Genomic DNA, 18,474 nt, shown 5'->3' on the forward strand with positions numbered 1-18,474 from the left:
CGTTCAGAATCGCCCGATCAATATAAAAAAAGAAGTAATCCGATCGGTAAACGGTGTGATGAGAAGAAAAATTCTAAACGCCAGAATTACGTTTTTTTGGTCGCCGCAACATTGCAATAAAATGCAATAACAGGCGATCAAAACATCGGATCTACCCCAAAATGGTATTAATAAAAACGTCAGTTCGGCGCGCAAAAAATAAGCCCTCACCCGGCCCCAGATCCCAAAAAATGGAGACGCTACGGGTCTCGGAAAATGGCACCATTTTTTTGGGGGATTTTTTTCCACCACTTAAATAAAAAAGAACCTATACGTGTTTGGTGTCTACGAACTCGTAATGACCTAGAGAATAATAATGGCAGGTTAGTTTTAGCATTCAGTGAACGTGGTAAAAAAAAACAAAAAAAAAACAACAACAACAACATCTGTGGTACTGCACTTTTTTTTTCCAATTTCACTGCACTTGGAATTTTTTTCCCGTTTTCCAGTACATGATATGGTAAAACTATTTATGGCGCTTAAAAGTACAACTCGTCCCGCAAAAAATAAGCCCTCACATGGCCATATTGACCAAAAAGTAAAAATGCTATGGCTCTGGGAACAAGGGGAGCAAAAAACGAAAATGCAAAAATGGAAAATCCAAGGTCGCGAAGGGGTTAAAAAAAGAAAAACTGAAATATCACATGGTCATAAGTATTCAGACCCTTTGCTCAGACACTCATATTTAAGGCACATGCTGTTCATTTCCTTGTGATCCTCCTTGAGATGGTTCTACTCCTTTATTGGAGTCCAGCTGTGTTTAATTAAACTGCTAGGACTAATTTGGAAAGGCACACACCTGTCTATATAAGACCTCACAGCTCACAGTGCATGTCAGACCAAATGAGAATCATGAGCTCAAAAGGAACTGCCCAAGGAGGTCAGAGACAGAATTGTGGCAAGGCACAGATCTGGCAAAGGTTACAAAAGAATTTCTGCAGTGCTCAAGGTTCCTAAGAGCACAGTGGCCTCCATAATCCTTAAATGGAAGAAGTTTGGGACCACCAGAAGTCTTCCTAGACCCAGCTGTCCAGTCAAACTGAGCAATAGTGGGAGAAGAGCCTTGGTGAGAGAGGTAAAGAAGAACCCCAAGATCACTGTGGCTGAGCTTCAGAGATGCAGTAGGGAGATCGGAGAAAGTTCCACAAAGTCAACTATCACTGCAGCCCTCCATCAGTCAGGCCTTTATGGCACAGTGGCCCGACGGAAGCCTCTCCTCAGTAGAAGACCTATGAAAGCTTGCATAGAGTTTGCTCAAAAACACATGAAGGACTCCCAGACTATGAGAAATAAGATTCTCTGGTCTGATGAGACGAAGATAGAACTTTTTGGTGATAATTATAAGCGGTATGTGTGGAGGAGACCAGACACTGCTCATCACCAGCCCAATACCATCCTACCAGTAAACATGGTGGTGGCAGAATCATGCTATGGGATGTTTTTCAGCTGCAGGGACAGGATGACTTGTTGCAATTGAAGGAAACATGAATGCGGCCAAGTAAAAAGAGATATCCTGAATAAAAACCGCTTCCAGAGTGCTCTGGACCTCAGACTTGGCCGAAGGTTCACCTTCCAACAAGACAATGACCCTAAGCACACAGCTAAAATAACAAAGGAGTGGCTTCAGAACAACTCTGTGACCATTCCTGATTGGCCCAGCCAGAGCCCTGACCTAAACGCAATTGAGCATCTCTGGAGAGACCTGAAAATGGCTGTCCACCAACGTTCACCATCCAACCTGACGGAACTGGAGAGGATCTGCAAGGAAGAATGACAGAGGATCCCCAAATCCAGGTGAAAAAACTTGTTACATCATTCCCAAGAAGACTAATGGCTGTACTAGCTCAAAAGGGTGCTTCTACTCAATACTGAGCAAAGGGTCTGAGTACTTATGACCATGTGATATTTCAGTTTTTCTTTAATAAATTTGCAAAAATGTCCACATTTCTGTTTTTTTCCAGTCAAGATGGGGTGCAGAGTGTACTTTAATGAGAACAAAAAAAAGAACTTTTTAGAATTTACCAAAAATGGCTGCAATTAAACAAAGAGTGAAAAATTTAAAGGGGTCTGAATACTTTCCGTACCCACTATATTTCATGTGTCCCTCAATTGGCCACATACAGTAATTTTGTCTTAGAATTACTATATGGTGCTAATTGTGACTAACATCTTGTACCAACATCCCCATCATAGTCCCCATGTTGTAGCAAAGTCCCCCATCCTGGTCCCCATCTTGTAGTAACATCCCCAATTCTGCCATGCTCCACATCCACTTTTTAAAAGAAAAAATAAATAAAAAATCCCTTTCACCTGACCTTGAATTCCTCGGTGAACAGTGTCCTCTTCTCCACAGCCAGAGCAGCGCACGGCCGTGACATCACAAGCAGCCCGCCGTTGGCCTGCCGACCTATGATTGGCTGGTGGCTGGTATTGCGGTGCAGAGAGCTGGTCTCTGCACCGCGATACATATTATTATACATCTATATAATCACACATCCATATTACTGAACTTACTTGAAGTTTATCAGAGGTTCTAGACCATGCCCAGAAAATTCATTCAGTATCTCCATGGCAGAAACATGGCCAATTGAGGGTATTCCTTCCGTATAATCACTCCCCATCAAGTATGCTAAATTAATAAGTCTAGAACGATCTAAGCCTGCAGAATGATAAAATTAGAAGTCAATTAAAATATATTTTTTCACATCGCTTTAAAAAGAAAAAAAAAAAATATACAACACTGTACCAATAACACTTCATAATAGTCATTTTCACTGCCCCTAACTGGACAGGGAAATATCAATGTCATTACTGTGGTGATCTAAGAAAATAGTGAATGATGAGCTACTGATGAGTGATCTAATTGCATACAAGTTACAAAAGCATAGATAAGGACACACTGTACTCAAAATGTGTTTATTGAATGGTTGGCAAAAGAGGTGTAATAAAACCCTGGGCAGAAGAAGAGGACAAAATAAAAAAACAAAAACATTTTATGTAGATTCTATATATAATCTCTAATACTTGCAAAGGAGAAGGCTAAGGCTGAAGATACACAGTAAATGTGGGAAGTGCAACATCTATGATAAATTTGTAGTCAGAGACAATGCTGAACTCAGGTTTTTATTTACAAGAAATTCATCATGCGTAACAAATTATGCAGAAAAATCATTTTAAATATGTTCGGCAAGTATTACAATATTTGTTCAGCAGAAAATAAAGCACATAACGCCACATGGGCACGTTTAAGACAAAACTTAAAAAAAAGTAGAAAAAGTCACCCAAAAATGTAATATACATCAGCACTGTTCTCCATGTTGCATCGCATTTTCATAGTCTTTACAAAGGGGGCTTTGCTCAGATAATAAGCAGAGCAGCTTAAAGAAACATGCCCCCAGAAAATCCCGAGCCCCACACTATGTATTTTTATATTAACCATATCCTGAGCAACATAACTTCTTTTTTCTGTTGAATGAGCAGTTTGAGAGCTTATTATTCTGCACGAGGAGTTGAAGTCTTCATTTGGATCATTTTGAGGTACAGAGGACTCCTTTAAAGCTTTCAATTACATTTTTGGGAAGCCGGAAGATGAAGAATCAGCAATTGTAGCACTGCTTTTCCAATATTTACTGCACAGTATAAAAGACCTGATAACTCTGTACTTCAAGTTGATATGTCTGCCGATACCACGTTCATTCCTTTATGTTATCTTTGTTACAGGGCTCATCGTGCCGGATAGTCAGAAATGTACAGTTTGTTATGCTGTGACAATGACAGTAATGTAATTTTACATATTTCTACAGTGATTGCCTGATAAGATACAACAATCTTTAAAATATATATTTTTAAATGTTTTATTGATTTAGTCCCACCACAGGATTTAAAAGATTTAACTCCCTGATTACTGGTGTAATACACCGCAATATTTCTGAATTGCAGTGTATTACAATAGTCAGATTCTAATGGCTATACAGTCGGAGACCATTCTTCAAACAATTGCCATCTAAAGAAATATATTAGACCTTGCTAGACCTTCAGCTACCATGAAGTTACTATTGACAGCGACATCTAAAGGGTTAAACAGCCATCAACAGAGCTATACTGCAACGATCAAGGCCTTAGCAGCAAAATGTCAGTTGTAATATATAGGCGACACCTCCTGCATGCTGTATCCCCTGATCGCTCACTCACAGTAGGCCAAAACAAGAAGCAGCCCTAGGAGAATGCCATGATTGGCACCTGATGGTGTCTACAGGTCTTGTCCAACTTGATTTGGGCACTGGTGACAATGTGGGGTACCCAATTAACTGGTGAAACACATCGCAAATGCACAAAGCCCAGCAGGTAAATATAAGTCAGTGGTCGCAAAGTGGTTCCAGAAAGATAGCTGAAACAAAATTCACAAATAATGGCTGTCTCATCTGAAACTATTGTTTTTTGGTAAATTTTAACAGATAAATGTCCGTTATGGTTGAGATCACCATTTCCTCACCTTCATTGTTCGGGGAACCTAAGGCTGGGTGCCCGCGTAGCGTTTTTCAAGCATTTATGCTGCGGAATTTCCGCAGCGTAAACGCTTGTTAAACGCTAGGTAATCCGCACCCCATGGTCCCCAAGGGGATTCCGCATGTTCTATGCACATGCTGCGGATTTTTCCGCAGCGTTTATGCTGCGTACAAAAATCCGCAGCATGTCATTTAATTTTGCGGAAGCGCAGCGGAACTCCCGCCATTGACTTGCATTGAAACCGCGACTGTACATTTGTACAAGCAGCTTCTATGCGTTTCTATGTGCGAATGGTACCCAGTTCTGAAGGAGAGGAGACTCTCATCCAGACCTGGGTACCATTGTACCTGTAAAAAAAGAATAAAATAACAAATAAAGTTATATTCACCTGTCCGGCAGCTTCTCTCTGAATGCCGGCATCGCTTGAGGACCTGCGGTGACGTCACAGTCATGTCACCGCAGGCCCTTCACCGCTCTGTCTCGCGATATGCCGGCAGCTGGGAACCAGACAGGAACGAGCGCTGCAGCCACGCCGGGGCCTCGGGGGTGAGTATAGCTTTATTTGTTTTAATTTTTACGGTTCACACTGTATAAATCCATGCCGTTTGCATGGATTTATACAGTGTGACCTAGTTGTCAAGCACTTTCCAAGTGATGCTATCGCCTGGAATGCGCTTGTCAATCTGCATGTGAATCCGCATGTATTCTGCAGGAAAAAAGCATGCACAATCTGCATGCGTTTTTTCTGCCAGGGAGATGCAGAAATTTTCTGCTTCATTTCTGCATCGTGGGCACATAGGTTTCCTTTTAATGAAATGCCTTTTAGGCTATCACATTGTACATAGTGTCTTATCTGTAGGTAGTATGTAGATAGGAGGAACTTAGAAATTATTAGTCATCTATTGTCACAAAGATAGCCAATCAATACAGATTAGGGCCACCCACTTGGCTCCTAGACATAGAAAGCAAAAAAAAAATGCAACTCATACTGAATCTTTTCCCACAAAGCCATAAATCAGTTGGTTGAGCTCCTCCTGCTCTTTTCCAACAGAAGACAGGGATGTCAAATGCCATTAATCAGGATTTAGACCAGGCACAACAGCACTATTTTACACAACAGCTGTGGATCTTAGCAAGATTTAATGTTGGCTAAATGATATCCTTGGCCTATTTGCTAAGCCACTTTCTCATCAACACCAACAAAGGGCTTCAAGGTACAAAGTGACAATGTTGTCAAATGAGAGCTTCCGGACATGCAAAATGTTGTCACCATAAACATCATTTCTATTTCCATGTTCTGCAAAACCAAGGAGGCTAGACCCACATCTATCACACCTCTTTGGCATATACTGTGGATGTGGCATAAATATACTAAGGCATGAAATAGGTGAAATGTCAGATGTTTGACCTGTGACATAAAATATAGCTACCACGTGCTTAATGAGCAGTTTGGTTTTCACAAAATGTTTACTGCTTGAATATTTTTAGATCTTTTAGTCAGATGTCAAACTGAAGTACAATTGCATTTCATAAGCTTTTTAAACGTTTGACAACTACGTGAAGTTTACGGAAAGATTCAATATTTACAGTGTTGACCCAGACATGCTGGATATCAGCTTCTGGACCAAATCCTGACTGATGACATCCCATTCTGGTCTAATCAGTGCTTGGAGTTTATCACGATTTCTGTGTTTTGTTTGTCCACCCGCTTTAAGCTATCACCACAGGTTCTTGAGATCTGGGAAGTTTGCTGGCAAAGAATCCAAAATTTCAATGTTTGGTTCACCGAGCCACTTTGTTATCACTTTTGTCTTGTGACACAGTTCCATCATGCTGGAAAACACCAAGGTTACTTACCGGTAGCCGGTTTTTCCTGAGCCCATGACAGCATACCTTGAGAGAGGGATCCGCCCCACCAAGGACAGGAAACCGTCTGAAATAAAAGGGCGGTACCTCTCCCTCGTTTCAGTTGATTACAGAGCATTGAGAGGACCTCCAGAAAAGGTTAGACACATAACCAACACCTACAATATATTCTAATTATAAATATATGATCACCCCAAACAAAGCTCACCAGGGTGTGAGAAAAAAGACAGGAAGAGGTGTAGGGGTGTGTGTGTGTGTGTGTGTGTGTGTGTGTGTGTGTGTGTGTGTGTGTGTGTGTGTGTGTGTGTGTGTGTGTGTGTGTGTGTGTGTGTGTGTGTGTGTGTGTGTGTGTGTCTACAGGAGCTGTCATGGGCTCAGGAAAAAACGGCTACTGGTAAGTGAACTTGGTGTTTTCCCCTCACCCATGACAGCACACCTTGAGAGAATATGAGCACGCTAGGGAGGGACCACTGCCTGAAGTACCTTTCTCCCAAAGGTGAGGTCAGAGTAGGATAGATCCAACCTATAGTGCTTGTAGAAGGTGGATGGTGCAGACCAAGTAGCAGCTTTACATATCTGGTCAACGGAGACGTCTGCTCTCTGCGCAGGAGGTCAATACAGCTATGGTGGAATGAGCTTTAATACCATCTGGCACCGGAACTCCTGCAGATATGTAAGCTAGACAAATGGCCACCTAGCAATAGTTCCCTTTGATACCCCGTGACCTTTCCTACTCCCCTGAAAGGCCAGAAACAAGGACTTGTCCTTCCTCCACTGACTAGTCATGTCTATGTACTGTAGCAAAGCCCTTCTAACATCCAGATTGTGGAATCTAACCTCCCCGGGGTTTTTTGGGTTACTGCAGAATGAGGGAAGCACAATCTCTTGATTACAGTGGAATCTGGAAACTACTTTCGGAAGGTATGCTGGATCTGTACGTAGGACGACCCGGTCATCATGAATTTGGGTGTACGGGGGATCAACCGAAAGGGCCTGTAGGTCACTCACCCTATGGGTGATGTTAGGGCCACTAGGAGAATGGTTTTGAGGGTAAGGAACTTTGGAGAGATAACCTGCAGGGGTTCAAACGGGTCACTAGAGAGTGCGTTTAAAACCAAATTCAGGTCCCAGGGAGGAACTCAGAGTCCGAACTGGCTTAGTTCGGGAGCAGGATTTAATAAATCTAGAGACCCACCTGTTCCCCACCAGGTTGCAATTATAGAGCGGCCCTAGGGCGGACACCTGAACTTTAAGTGTTCCTGTAGCTAACCCCAGGTCACGTCACTTCTGTAAAAATTCTAGAATATCTTTAATTGGAGGTTTATCCGACAACGGGGAGTCTATGAAATGCAGGAATTTTCCCCAGATTCTGCTATAAATCTTAGTTGTTATGGGCTTCCTACTACCCAATAGGGTGGAAACTAGGCCCGGTGAGGACCTCCTATTACTCAGTAACATCCTCTCAAATTCCAAGCCGACAGATGGAAACCTTTGGCTTGTGCATTGGACATCGGCCCCTGGATGAGAAGGTCCGGCCTGTCCGGCAGAACTCAGGGATCTGAGACCGACATTAGACGAAACAGGGAGCACCAGGGTCTTTTTGGCCAAAAGAGGGCTATCAGAATTATCCTTGCCCCCTCCTCCCGAATTTTCCTCACAACTGCCGGGATCATTACTAGTTGGTGGAAAAGCATAGGCCCTCCTGAACTTCCAGGGTATCTGGAGAGTGCCTACAGCATAGGGATTCTCGGTCGCATCTAGTGAACAGAATCTCTCCACCTTCCTGTTTGCCCTGGTAGCGAACAAATCTATGTCCAGTGACCCCCATAGTTGGATAATCTGCTGGAAGACTATCGGGTTTAGAGCCCACTCTCCTTGTCTTAAAGTGAGGAAATCTGCCTTTGAATTTTCTACCCCCCGGATGTAAAGAGCACTGAGGGATGGGAGATGCTGTTCTGCTAGTTGCAGGATTCTGTTTGCCACTACCATCAGGGAGCGTGATCTGGTTCATCTTTGGTGATTTATATAAGCTACTGTCGTCCGATTGTCGGACCTGATCTGTACATGGCGACCCTGTATGTGGGGAAGGAAGCCTATCAGGGATTTCTCCACTGCCAAAAGCTTTTAGGTTAGATGATGTCTCTATTTTGTGACGTAACCAGAGCCCCTGAACCGAGAGATCTGCTAGATGACCCCCCCCCCAGCCGGAGCCACTTGCATCTGTTGTAATTGTATGGTCAACTGGTCTGGACCACTGCAAGCCTGAGGTCAGATTCTTCCTGTTTGTCCACCATGAGAGGGAGTCTATCGTCTCCAGGGAAAGGGATAGTCTTCTTTCTAAATGTCCGCTGAAGGATTTTTGTGCTGACAGGACCTCCCACTGAAGAAGCCTCATATGACCTTGGGCCCATTTGACTGCTGGGAGACAGGACATCATGGAGCCCAGTAGGGACAATGCTTCTCTCAGGGACATCACTAAAGACTATGACCCTTGAGATCAAGCTGATTACTTTGCAAACCTTGTCCTCCGGGAGGAAGCAGGCTTGGAGTTGGGAAAATGGGTCAAGCCCAGAAAGATCTGAGTCCTTGAGGGGAATAGTTTTGATATTTGAACATTTATCAACCATCCCAGCTGAAGTAAGACTGTCCTGACCTCTAACAGTTGAGAGTAACAGTGGTCTTCCGATTTCCCTATTATCAGAAAGTCGTCTAAGTAGGGAACCATCGCCACGTTTTTGATTCGGAGAAAAGCTTTCACCTCCGCTATCACCTTTGTAAACACTCTCGGCGCATTCGAGAGTCCAAAAGGTAGGGCAGTAAATTGGAAATGCCTCAATTCCCCTTGGATGAATAGGGCTACCCTTAGGTACTTCTGGTAGTCCAGATGGATTGGGACGTGATAATAGGCATCTTTTAGGTCAATAACTGCCATGAAAGAATTGTGGTGTAGGAGTTTTACTGCCGAGTTCACGGATTCCATCTTGAAAGTCTGGTTCTCCATCAGCTGATTTAGATTTTTGAGGTTGATAATAGTCCTTCAGGACCCATTTGTTTTTTTTATCACAAATAGGCAGAAATAAAATCCCCTACCCCTTTGTGAATCCGGAACTTCATGAAGGACCTGCTTGTTGACTAAATCTAGCACCTCCGACTCTAGGGCTATCTGCTCCTCCCTGGACTTCCTCCTGGGGGTGATTATGAAGGTTGGGTGAGGGATTTGACTGAAGCGTATCTTTAGGCCATTCTTTATGATACTCAACACCCAGGGATTTGAAGTAATGGCTTCCCAAGCTGGGATAAAATGGGAAAGCCTTGCACCAACCTATAGCCTAGCATCATTAGGGAAGATTTTTTGACACTGGAGGATGGTCCCCCAAACATGTAACCAGAGTCTTTTTTAGATCTGGGCTCCCATCTTTTCCTTTCTCCAGGAGGGCGACCCCTGTTAAATCTTTTCCTCCGAAAGTAGGACCTTTTTGTGTCCCCCGTGAACCCTGGGAAACCCCTCTTCCTGTCACCAGCCTTCTCCAAAAGCTCATCCAGTTTTTGGCCAAACAAGAGAGTTTACCATCACAAGGAAGAGAACATAGTTTATGTTTAGACTGCAGGTCTCCTGGGCAACCCTTGAGCCACAGGGCTCGTCTGGCAGCGTTAGATAAGTTTGCAGACCGGTCAGAGTTTAACCGAATCCGCTGAGGAGTCAGCAAGGAAAGCGGACACTGCCTGCAGTAAAGGTAGATTGGAGAGTATTTTATCTCTGGATATCTTTTTATCCTTGAGCTGGTCTTCTAATTGTTGAAGCAACACCATGAGTGACCTAGCAACACAAGTGCCTGCTACTGCTGGTTTCAGGCCCCCTGCTGCAGCTTCCCAGGTGTGACATAGGAAGGAATCTGCCTTCTTATCTAGAGCATCCCTCAGACTGCCCGAATCCTCCAGGGGTAGGGACGATTTTTTGGCTGATCGGGCAACAGACCCGTCAACTTTAGGAATTTTATCCCAGGACCCAGAGACACTATCCTCGAAGGGGTGCCTCCTTTTAGAGGATGAGGGCAACACTCCCGATTTCTCAGGCTTCCTCCATTCCCAGTCTATAAGGGTCTGAATTTTAGGATTCACTGGAAAGGAGCCTCTTTTTTACCTCCAGGCCTGCGAACATAATGTCTTCCAGGGACCTGGCTGCCTTCTCCTCCCTCAACCCAATGGTTGATCTGACAGCTCTGACCAACTTGTCCATACCCTCAATAGGGAAACAGGGCCTACCACTGTCTGATGAAGAGGAGGATGATTCACTGAGGCATGGATCATCCGACTGGGAGGATGAATCATAGTCGGAGGAGATATCCTTATGGGATCTCTTTTTTTCCCTTAAGTAAACCTTTTAAAGGAATCTTGAACCTCTGTACGGATTATGGATCTCAAATTAGAAGCAAAATCAGAGGTGCTCTCCGCTATGGTTTGGTTAATACAGCTAGCACAAAGCTGTTTTTGCCAATCTATGGAGAGGGGGACTTGGCGTAAGGCGTAAACCCTATGCTTCTGTTTAGCGCTACTCTTAGGTTCCTAAGGAATGAAGCACATAACTTTCCATTACTATCAAGTGACATTCACAAAAATCACTCACCCCTGAAGTCACAAAAGGGTACCGGATTTGGAGGCTGTGGCGGGAAATAAGATGAATCCCTTCTGGATGGCCCTAAAGCGTCTGACACCTTACTTCTCCTGCTGCCGCTACGATTACTCGAGCGGCTGTCCGTGTGAGAGGCGTCCGACTGCTTCTTTCGCTGGCGTTGCTGAGGTGGAGGGGTCAGCTGTTGCCGACTCTGGCTGTCCTGGTCTGCTATAGCTGCTATACCACAAGCACAAGTATAGGCAGCATCTACCAGGACAACCCCCCCACCTGAAATAGGGCACATCTGGAACCTCCTCCGGTTCAGGTGTCCTCCCCCCTCCTGACGCCAGCCGGCTGAGGTTCCAAAAAGCCGGCCGGCAAGCGCTTACAGGGTGCAGCCATGATGGATCTGGGTGCCGCCCCCCGACATCATTGGGCACGCCTCTCCCAGCATGCACCGCGCCGTGACGTCAGGCGCGTCACACGCGGAAGACGCCGCTCCCGGCATGTGGCCAGCCAGGAGCCTGCGGCAGGGAGAGGACAGCGCAGCGGTCTGCGGGGAGCCGGAGCCACCCTCACAGCCTGCGCACGCTCGGACACGGCTCCAGGGAACAGTGGACAGTGCTTCTGGAGCCCGGTGCACAGGCAGGTGCCCGCTCTTCCACACCGGAACAGGCCCAGGTGAGTATGAACATCTCTCTTCAGACAGGTTCCCATCAAGGACAGGAAACCAACTGAAGCGAGGGAGAGGTACCGCCCTTTTATTTCAGACGGTTTCCTGTCCTTGGTGGAGCGGCTCCCTCTCTCAAGGTGTGCTGTCATGGGTGAGGGGGAAAAAGATTTTTTCCATCATGAAATTACTCCTGGATAGTTGGGAGAAGTTGTTCTTGGAGGAAATACAGAAACCATTCTTTATTCATGGTTGTGTTTTAGGCAAAGTTGTGAGTGAGCCTACGCCCTTGGATAAAAGAAAAGCCCACAAATGAATGTTCTCCAGATGCTTTACTGTTGACATGACATAGGACTTATGGGAGTGCTGACCGTTTCTTCTCTGGACAATCATTCTTCTAGATGCCTCAAACAGTTGGAAGGGGGCTTTAAAAAGGAAAGATTTTTTTATACTCACTATAAAATATATTTCTCATAGCGTTAATTGGAGTTTGTGTCCCTTATTGAAGCGGCCAAGAAAGGACTATCCTAGTCCTCTGCAGTTCATTCCTTGTTCTTTCTGTGGCATGTCACTATGTGCTTCATGTGTTTATTGGAGAGAAGTGGCTTCTTTGTGGCCATTTTTGACACCAGACAAGCCTCCAAAAGCCTTCTCCTCACTATGCATGCAGATGCACTGAAACCTGCCTGCTGCTATTCCTGAGCAAGTCTGGTGTTGAATTGGTCACATAGCTAAATCCTCTCCAGGAGATGGTCCTGGCACTTGCTGGACTTTCTTGGATGCCCTGAAGCCTTCTTCACATCAAATGAACCTCTCACTTTGAATGATGTTCCGAAAAATAGTTGATTGAGGGGCAATCTAAAAGTCAGCTATGTTCTTGCCTGTAAAGCCCATTTGATGCAAAGCAATGATGACTGCATGTGTTTCCTTGGAGGTAAGCATGGTTAACAGAAGAGTCAGTCTGCTCTTGTACTTCAATCACCAGTGATATCAGCTGCCTTGTCCTCAAACACTTTCTACTGAATTAATGAGATATTCACTGAAATGACGTAAAGAGACCATTTTATGGCATGCCTAGCTAGGAATGGTTTTGCAACAACTCTGGATTGTTATTGCCACTATAAAAAACTAAAGCACCACACTTTTTGAAAACTAAAACTTATTTCAGTCTCAAAGGTTTCACCTTTGACTGTAGACATACTTAACAGTACTGTCATGCTTTATATTTAAGACGGTAAAGGGAATGTCTAGAAAGTGTTTTTTTTTTTTTTTAAGCTATAGGCTTTTAATGTACTCACCCAGCTGATTCTGAATATCAGAAAACTGGTAATATTCCACATATTTATTCTGAGAAAAGAAGTTCTTGTAGACATGCCGAGCCCCAAATAGCCAGATATCGCTATCATCTGTGATAGTGCCTGAGGTTTGGTCAGTCAGGTCCAGAATAGCACACTGAGCTTCTGCTTCCATAGGGGCAACAACATAAGGAATACCAAACAGACGCAATAACTCCTACAGAGTGAGAAGATACAACAGACGATTACTATGTATATATTTATAGCAGGATTTTCAGTCTGAAAATGAGGGGCAAGACTCTGTTCATCCCAATTTCCAAAAAGACAAGGATGGAAAATATGCTGCCACAGCAAAATAATGCACGTGAAATATAAGTGGACTCTGTAGTTCCCAATATGAAAGGTTTCAGTGCAAAATACCCAATTGAAATAACCCAGGTGACTTGGGCTGAAACATTTTGTATGTGTGCAAATAAATGTACAATGTTTACATAGTAAGTGAGCAGTTTGTATTTTATGGACCCAAAAGAGAATTTCGACATTATAGTTGAAAAGTTGTTGCTCCGCAGCATTACGGGGACAGGTCCAAATATCATATCATAGGAGGCATGTCATGACCAGAAATATGAGGTCAATGCTGCTGCAGCGTATCCATAAATGTAAACTATATTATGTACATTAGTGATTACAGATTAGAAAGTTATTTTGATATGAACATGGCAGAATGACAGCTCAAGCGCAATATGTATATAATGGATCATAAGAAATTCTTGTAGAAATTGACTAACAGTAAGCTTTGAATGAAGCGCATCGCCGGAAAAACCTAGTTTGTAATCCCATAAAATATGGTGTTGTATAGCATCATAAAACACTAACCTGACTTTCCAGGTACATCTGTCCAGTCACAGATGCAGCAACACGTTCCTGCTGCTGCCTCTGCGCCTGCAGCGAGGTTTGCTGGACAAATAGATTGTTCTCCAATGACTCCAGCTCCTCCTGAAAGAAAATAAAAGATTATAGAACACAGCTCCCCGAAGATGAATAAAGATATAATAGATTTATATATGTAATGAAAGTTTTATCTAGATACATTTTCATCAGGTCTTTAAGAGTTTTACAAAACAACAGCAGTAGAATATGTAAAAACACAACCCATCTAGTATATCCCCTGCAAGTCCAGCATCGATGCTCCAGTGACTGCATACAATCTGTGTTTACATGCCAGCACATGGCCATCGCCGGCCACATCGATGATGCCAGAAAATGCAGTACGTAACCATTGTGGCTATTGATAGTTTACATGCCAACAGCAATGATAAGCCAGAGACTGGCAGAGAATTACCATAGCAATATCATTGAGGGAGTTATCAGTATTAGGTTTTATTTTAATACAGTTTCTTAACTTTTGGAACATGAAGAGATCAAACACATACATACATGTCTCTAAGGGTGCTTTCACACTGAATTTTTGCAACCGTTCACTGGTCCTGTCGAAGCTTACATCCAAACCCTCCACAAAAAGGGATTTGGGCGTATTCGCTGACAGCGCCAAACTAAAATGGTACCAACAGAGTGAACAAGCCATAATTTTCAGGCATATAGGCCCACTGGAGATGGACACTCAGACGTAGTAGACTGACAAGACTGTCTTCATTGTCATACTTCACCTACAATCAAAGACAAGATGAAAGCAGTCAATATCATTACCATACTTAGGTCCTGCCATTCGTTGGGTTCTGCATCTTCCGGCTCCTCATTTTGCTGCAGGGCCGCGCTCTGGACGTCCGCCTGCTCATCTTCTCTGAAGGAAGTTTCTAACTGTGTAGTAGAGGTGGACGCTGTCTCAGCCAAATCATATGCTTCTCCTTTTACTGTATCCTTCAGAGACTCAGCGGCTTGTCCTAGCTGGGAATTACGGTCCTCCAAATGTCCTACTTCAATGAAGCTGCCTAGGAAAAAGAAGAAGAACATCTGAAAGTACTGTACAGATAACTGTACACATGTTAGAGGCACCTCCGAACTTGATGCTTTTCGGTAAAAGGATTATTCCATAAACATTATCAACAGGATAGGTGACAAATTGAAAAACAATATATGATCACTGGAAGACAGAATAATACTTTTTCAGATTTATATTTTAACCATGCTTCATCATTTCCTTTACACTTCACAAATACTTGTGTTGGTATATCATATACAATCTTAATCATTTAAAGAGGTTGTCCACAACTTTTACATTGATGGGGGCATGGTACTGCACACCCACCTATTTAAATCAACAGGAGGTGGATGTGTAGTACCCTGCAACAGCCACTACAAGTAGGTAGTTCCTGCCGCCCCTGACACCAACAACAGCTGATCGGCGGGGGTGCCGGATGTTGGACCCCAGCTAATCTAAAGGATAGGCCATCAATGTAAAAGTACTGGACAACCTCTATAAGTTTGTGGGTGTAACGTGAACACGTTCACGGCGTATGAATACTTTTTCAAGGCACTGAATGCCATGCTGATAGACTCCTACCTAAAAAGACTGACTACTGTTCAAGGGGTACTGCAACAAAGTATTAGGTCAACGAAGTGCATGTTTGTGCAATCAGATTAAGGTCTTTATTTCCCTTTGTCCACCTGAAAAGATTTCAGTTTATTTTTTAATTGAATTGTATAAATTATGGGCGACATTAACCCCTTCCTGAAATCCACCATGCATGTACCTCACAAGTTAACAGGTGTATGGAATGGGCTCAAAAGGCTGAACCCGCCCTATACCTGGCATATAATGGCTGCTCGTCACAGCCAGGATCGGCCTCTGACAGCCGCGTGTGTAGCCAAGCTCCGCCTGCAACTGTTGTGATAGCGGCATTAACAGCGCGTAGGCATGGGGGAACATGTCATTCTATGTGCCCATCTACGGCCCTGTGACGTAATCTCGGGGTGAGTATAGGTTGCCATGGTGTCCAGGAGTCTGTTGAAGACTCCAGGGTGTGCCATCATGGAGCTCTGTTGAAACCCAGCTCGTATGTTCAAAAGAGACCATGATTTTCAAGGGTTTACAGCAATGAGGTGTATAGTACAAGCAATCAGACGACTGCAGGTTTAAAGGGGTTGTCCGACCTAAATAGATAAGTCTGCAGTCGCTGTGTGCTGCGAGGATTGGCACACACACTGACTGCAGACTTACCAATTTAGACTGGACAACCCCTTTAAGTCCCATAGTGGGAAACTAAACAAACCTATCAAGGTTTAAAAAACAATATAAGGAAAAAAAAAATTGAGGTTGAGCTAATAAATAGCAGCCACTGGAACAATACATAACATAGGTCACATGAAAGGCACTTACTATTAGAGTCTGAATCCATTTCTTTATCCCTGTCCGATTCTTCATCAATTATGGGTATGCTTTCTGGAGTCATGGGGACATATTCTACATCAGGAACATTGGCTGAAGATGCTTCTTGACAACAAGCCTTCTCCTCACCAGTGGCCTTCTGCTGTGGTGGCTGTAAGACTTCCTGCCCCTGGTCTTCAGGCAATAATACAGGAAAATCTGGCACTGATCGTGATGAAGAAGCTAAAATATTGAATGGTAAAGACCTCTTGCTGGGATCAAGCCTTGGAATCTCCAATAAACCGTAAAAAACAGGAGTAATACTCCATGGAGATGAATTACTGCTCTGAAGCGAAGGTTGTAAAGAGGCCGGTTTGTTAATATTGCTGGATGCATGTGTATCCGGTGATTGGAATAGATTTCGCTTAGCCTCGTGCACAATCGGCTTTTTCTCGTCTACTTTGGTTACATTTTGCTTGTGACGTAGCCGATCCAGGTTTGTGATAGAAACCAAATTATGGATTATAGATTCACCATTGCCACCTGTAGACCTGAATAGCCCAGTGCTTGCTTGAGATCTACCAGGGGGAGTTTTTTCTTCATTCTCAATAACGAAGGGTTCAACTTCCTCATCTGAGCTACTAACTACCAGAACCTTGGCTTTAGGTTGCTCCACCTTGACCTCATTTTTCTCAACATGCCTTTTCCTGCTCAAGCCCATTTCATCTTCAGCAATAACCTCCTGAATTGCTTTCAATGTCCTCGGTGAGACACTGCCATCTATGGCCCCACCAGACTCAGATGAATTATCAGAGCTATGAGTTATCCCACTGACATGGAGTTCCTCATCAGAGTTGCTTTCCATCATTGCTTCTTGTATAGCAAGAAATGTTCTTGGGGATGGTGGTGCCTCATCTGGAACATCATCCTTTGCCTTCTTAGGTTTATGAGCAGAAGCTAGCTTCATATCAAGGTAGGTTTTTGGCGTATCACTAGAACTAGAGGGTATTGCTTCCTCAGGCATTTTATCTTTCTTATCGTCTGTTTTTGACTGAACTTCTAGAGAGAAAAAAAAAAAAAAAAAAATATGGTAAAAATATTTCTATGCAATTACAGATAAAAATAACTAGAGTTACTAAGATTAAAAGGGTTTGTCCACTACAATATTTTATTGCACAAACTTACCTACTGACCGCCCCACCCACCGGTATTCCTTGCTTCCTATATCATTTACTGGACTGCTTGGTGCAGTTTTGATAGAATGCATTTTCTTTTCTTTGTTGTAATTAACAGTGTTCAGAATGCTGAGCTATGTGTAACCCCGCCCACACATCTGATTGGCAGCTTCCAGAGTACAGTGTGCATTGTCAGCAAGCTGCTAATCAGTGGTGGGGGTGGGGTTACATAGGTTAGACTGACTGCTCTGCACGTGAGAAGTAGTCATGTAGTGTTAATCTCCTGCTGATAAAACACTCATTGTATGGAAACTACAACACACAGCCCAGTAAGTGGCACATATCTGCAATCAGGCGCTCAGTGACTACATTATGTTGCTCTCAGAATACATAATAAAACCTGCAGACTGATTCTCTAAGCCAAACCGTTCTGTCAAAGCTGGAAAAATGGTTTCTTAGCTCCTTCCCCTACAGAAGGTCATGGCTGCAGTCTACTGATTGACTGCAGTCGGCACATGTCCCCCACTGGAAGAATAAATGAGGACACTGGCAGGGCACCTGGGCAGTGGCAGGAGTCCGGCGGGTGAATATATATATTTTTTTTTCCACCTTCTAATTTTAACCTGAAAATGTTTTGGTGGCCAATCACTCTAGAAGAGTAGCTTCAAAGACAATACCTTCATATTGGGCATATGGATATCATAAAGGTCTCCAGCTCGGAGACAAAATGGGCAGTTTCTCTGTAAAAAAATGGTTCTCATTCTGGCAAACTTGAGCCATCCTTGTATTACAAAGGCAGCCATTCACCTGAATGATCGCCATGCAATACATCATTTCTTCTGCAGCACCAGATGACTGACCGACACCAGCCATGTGCAAGGAGCGGCAGACGCATTTTCAAAGGTTTATGAAAATCAATAAAAGCATTTCGACTTTCACTATTAAAATCAAATGTAATGCTTTAAAACAACATCAACAGTGCTAAA

At 43.6% G+C, this 18,474-nt stretch overlaps 1 protein-coding gene across 2 annotated transcripts in view; it reads right to left on the reverse strand.

Moving 5' to 3' along the window:
• Positions 1-18,474, reverse strand: part of ERCC5 (ERCC excision repair 5, endonuclease) — a 57,366-nt gene that overhangs the window by 7,242 nt on the left and 31,650 nt on the right. For both annotated transcript variants that reach the window (XM_073664226.1, XM_073664225.1), the window contains exons 9-13: positions 16,326-17,372; positions 14,696-14,937; positions 13,865-13,984; positions 12,992-13,205; positions 2,554-2,698 (exon numbers count right to left, since the gene is read on the reverse strand). In XM_073664226.1, the coding sequence (XP_073520327.1) occupies positions 2,554-2,698; positions 12,992-13,205; positions 13,865-13,984; positions 14,696-14,937; positions 16,326-17,372 (1,768 nt within the window). The remainder of the gene's footprint in view (positions 1-2,553; positions 2,699-12,991; positions 13,206-13,864; positions 13,985-14,695; positions 14,938-16,325; positions 17,373-18,474) is intronic.

The sequence above is a fragment of the Phyllobates terribilis genome, unplaced genomic scaffold, assembly GCF_046119375.1.
Source record: "Phyllobates terribilis strain yellow unplaced genomic scaffold, ASM4611937v1 Scaffold_2__4_contigs__length_985480577, whole genome shotgun sequence".
Taxonomy (NCBI): Eukaryota; Metazoa; Chordata; class Amphibia; order Anura; family Dendrobatidae; genus Phyllobates; species Phyllobates terribilis.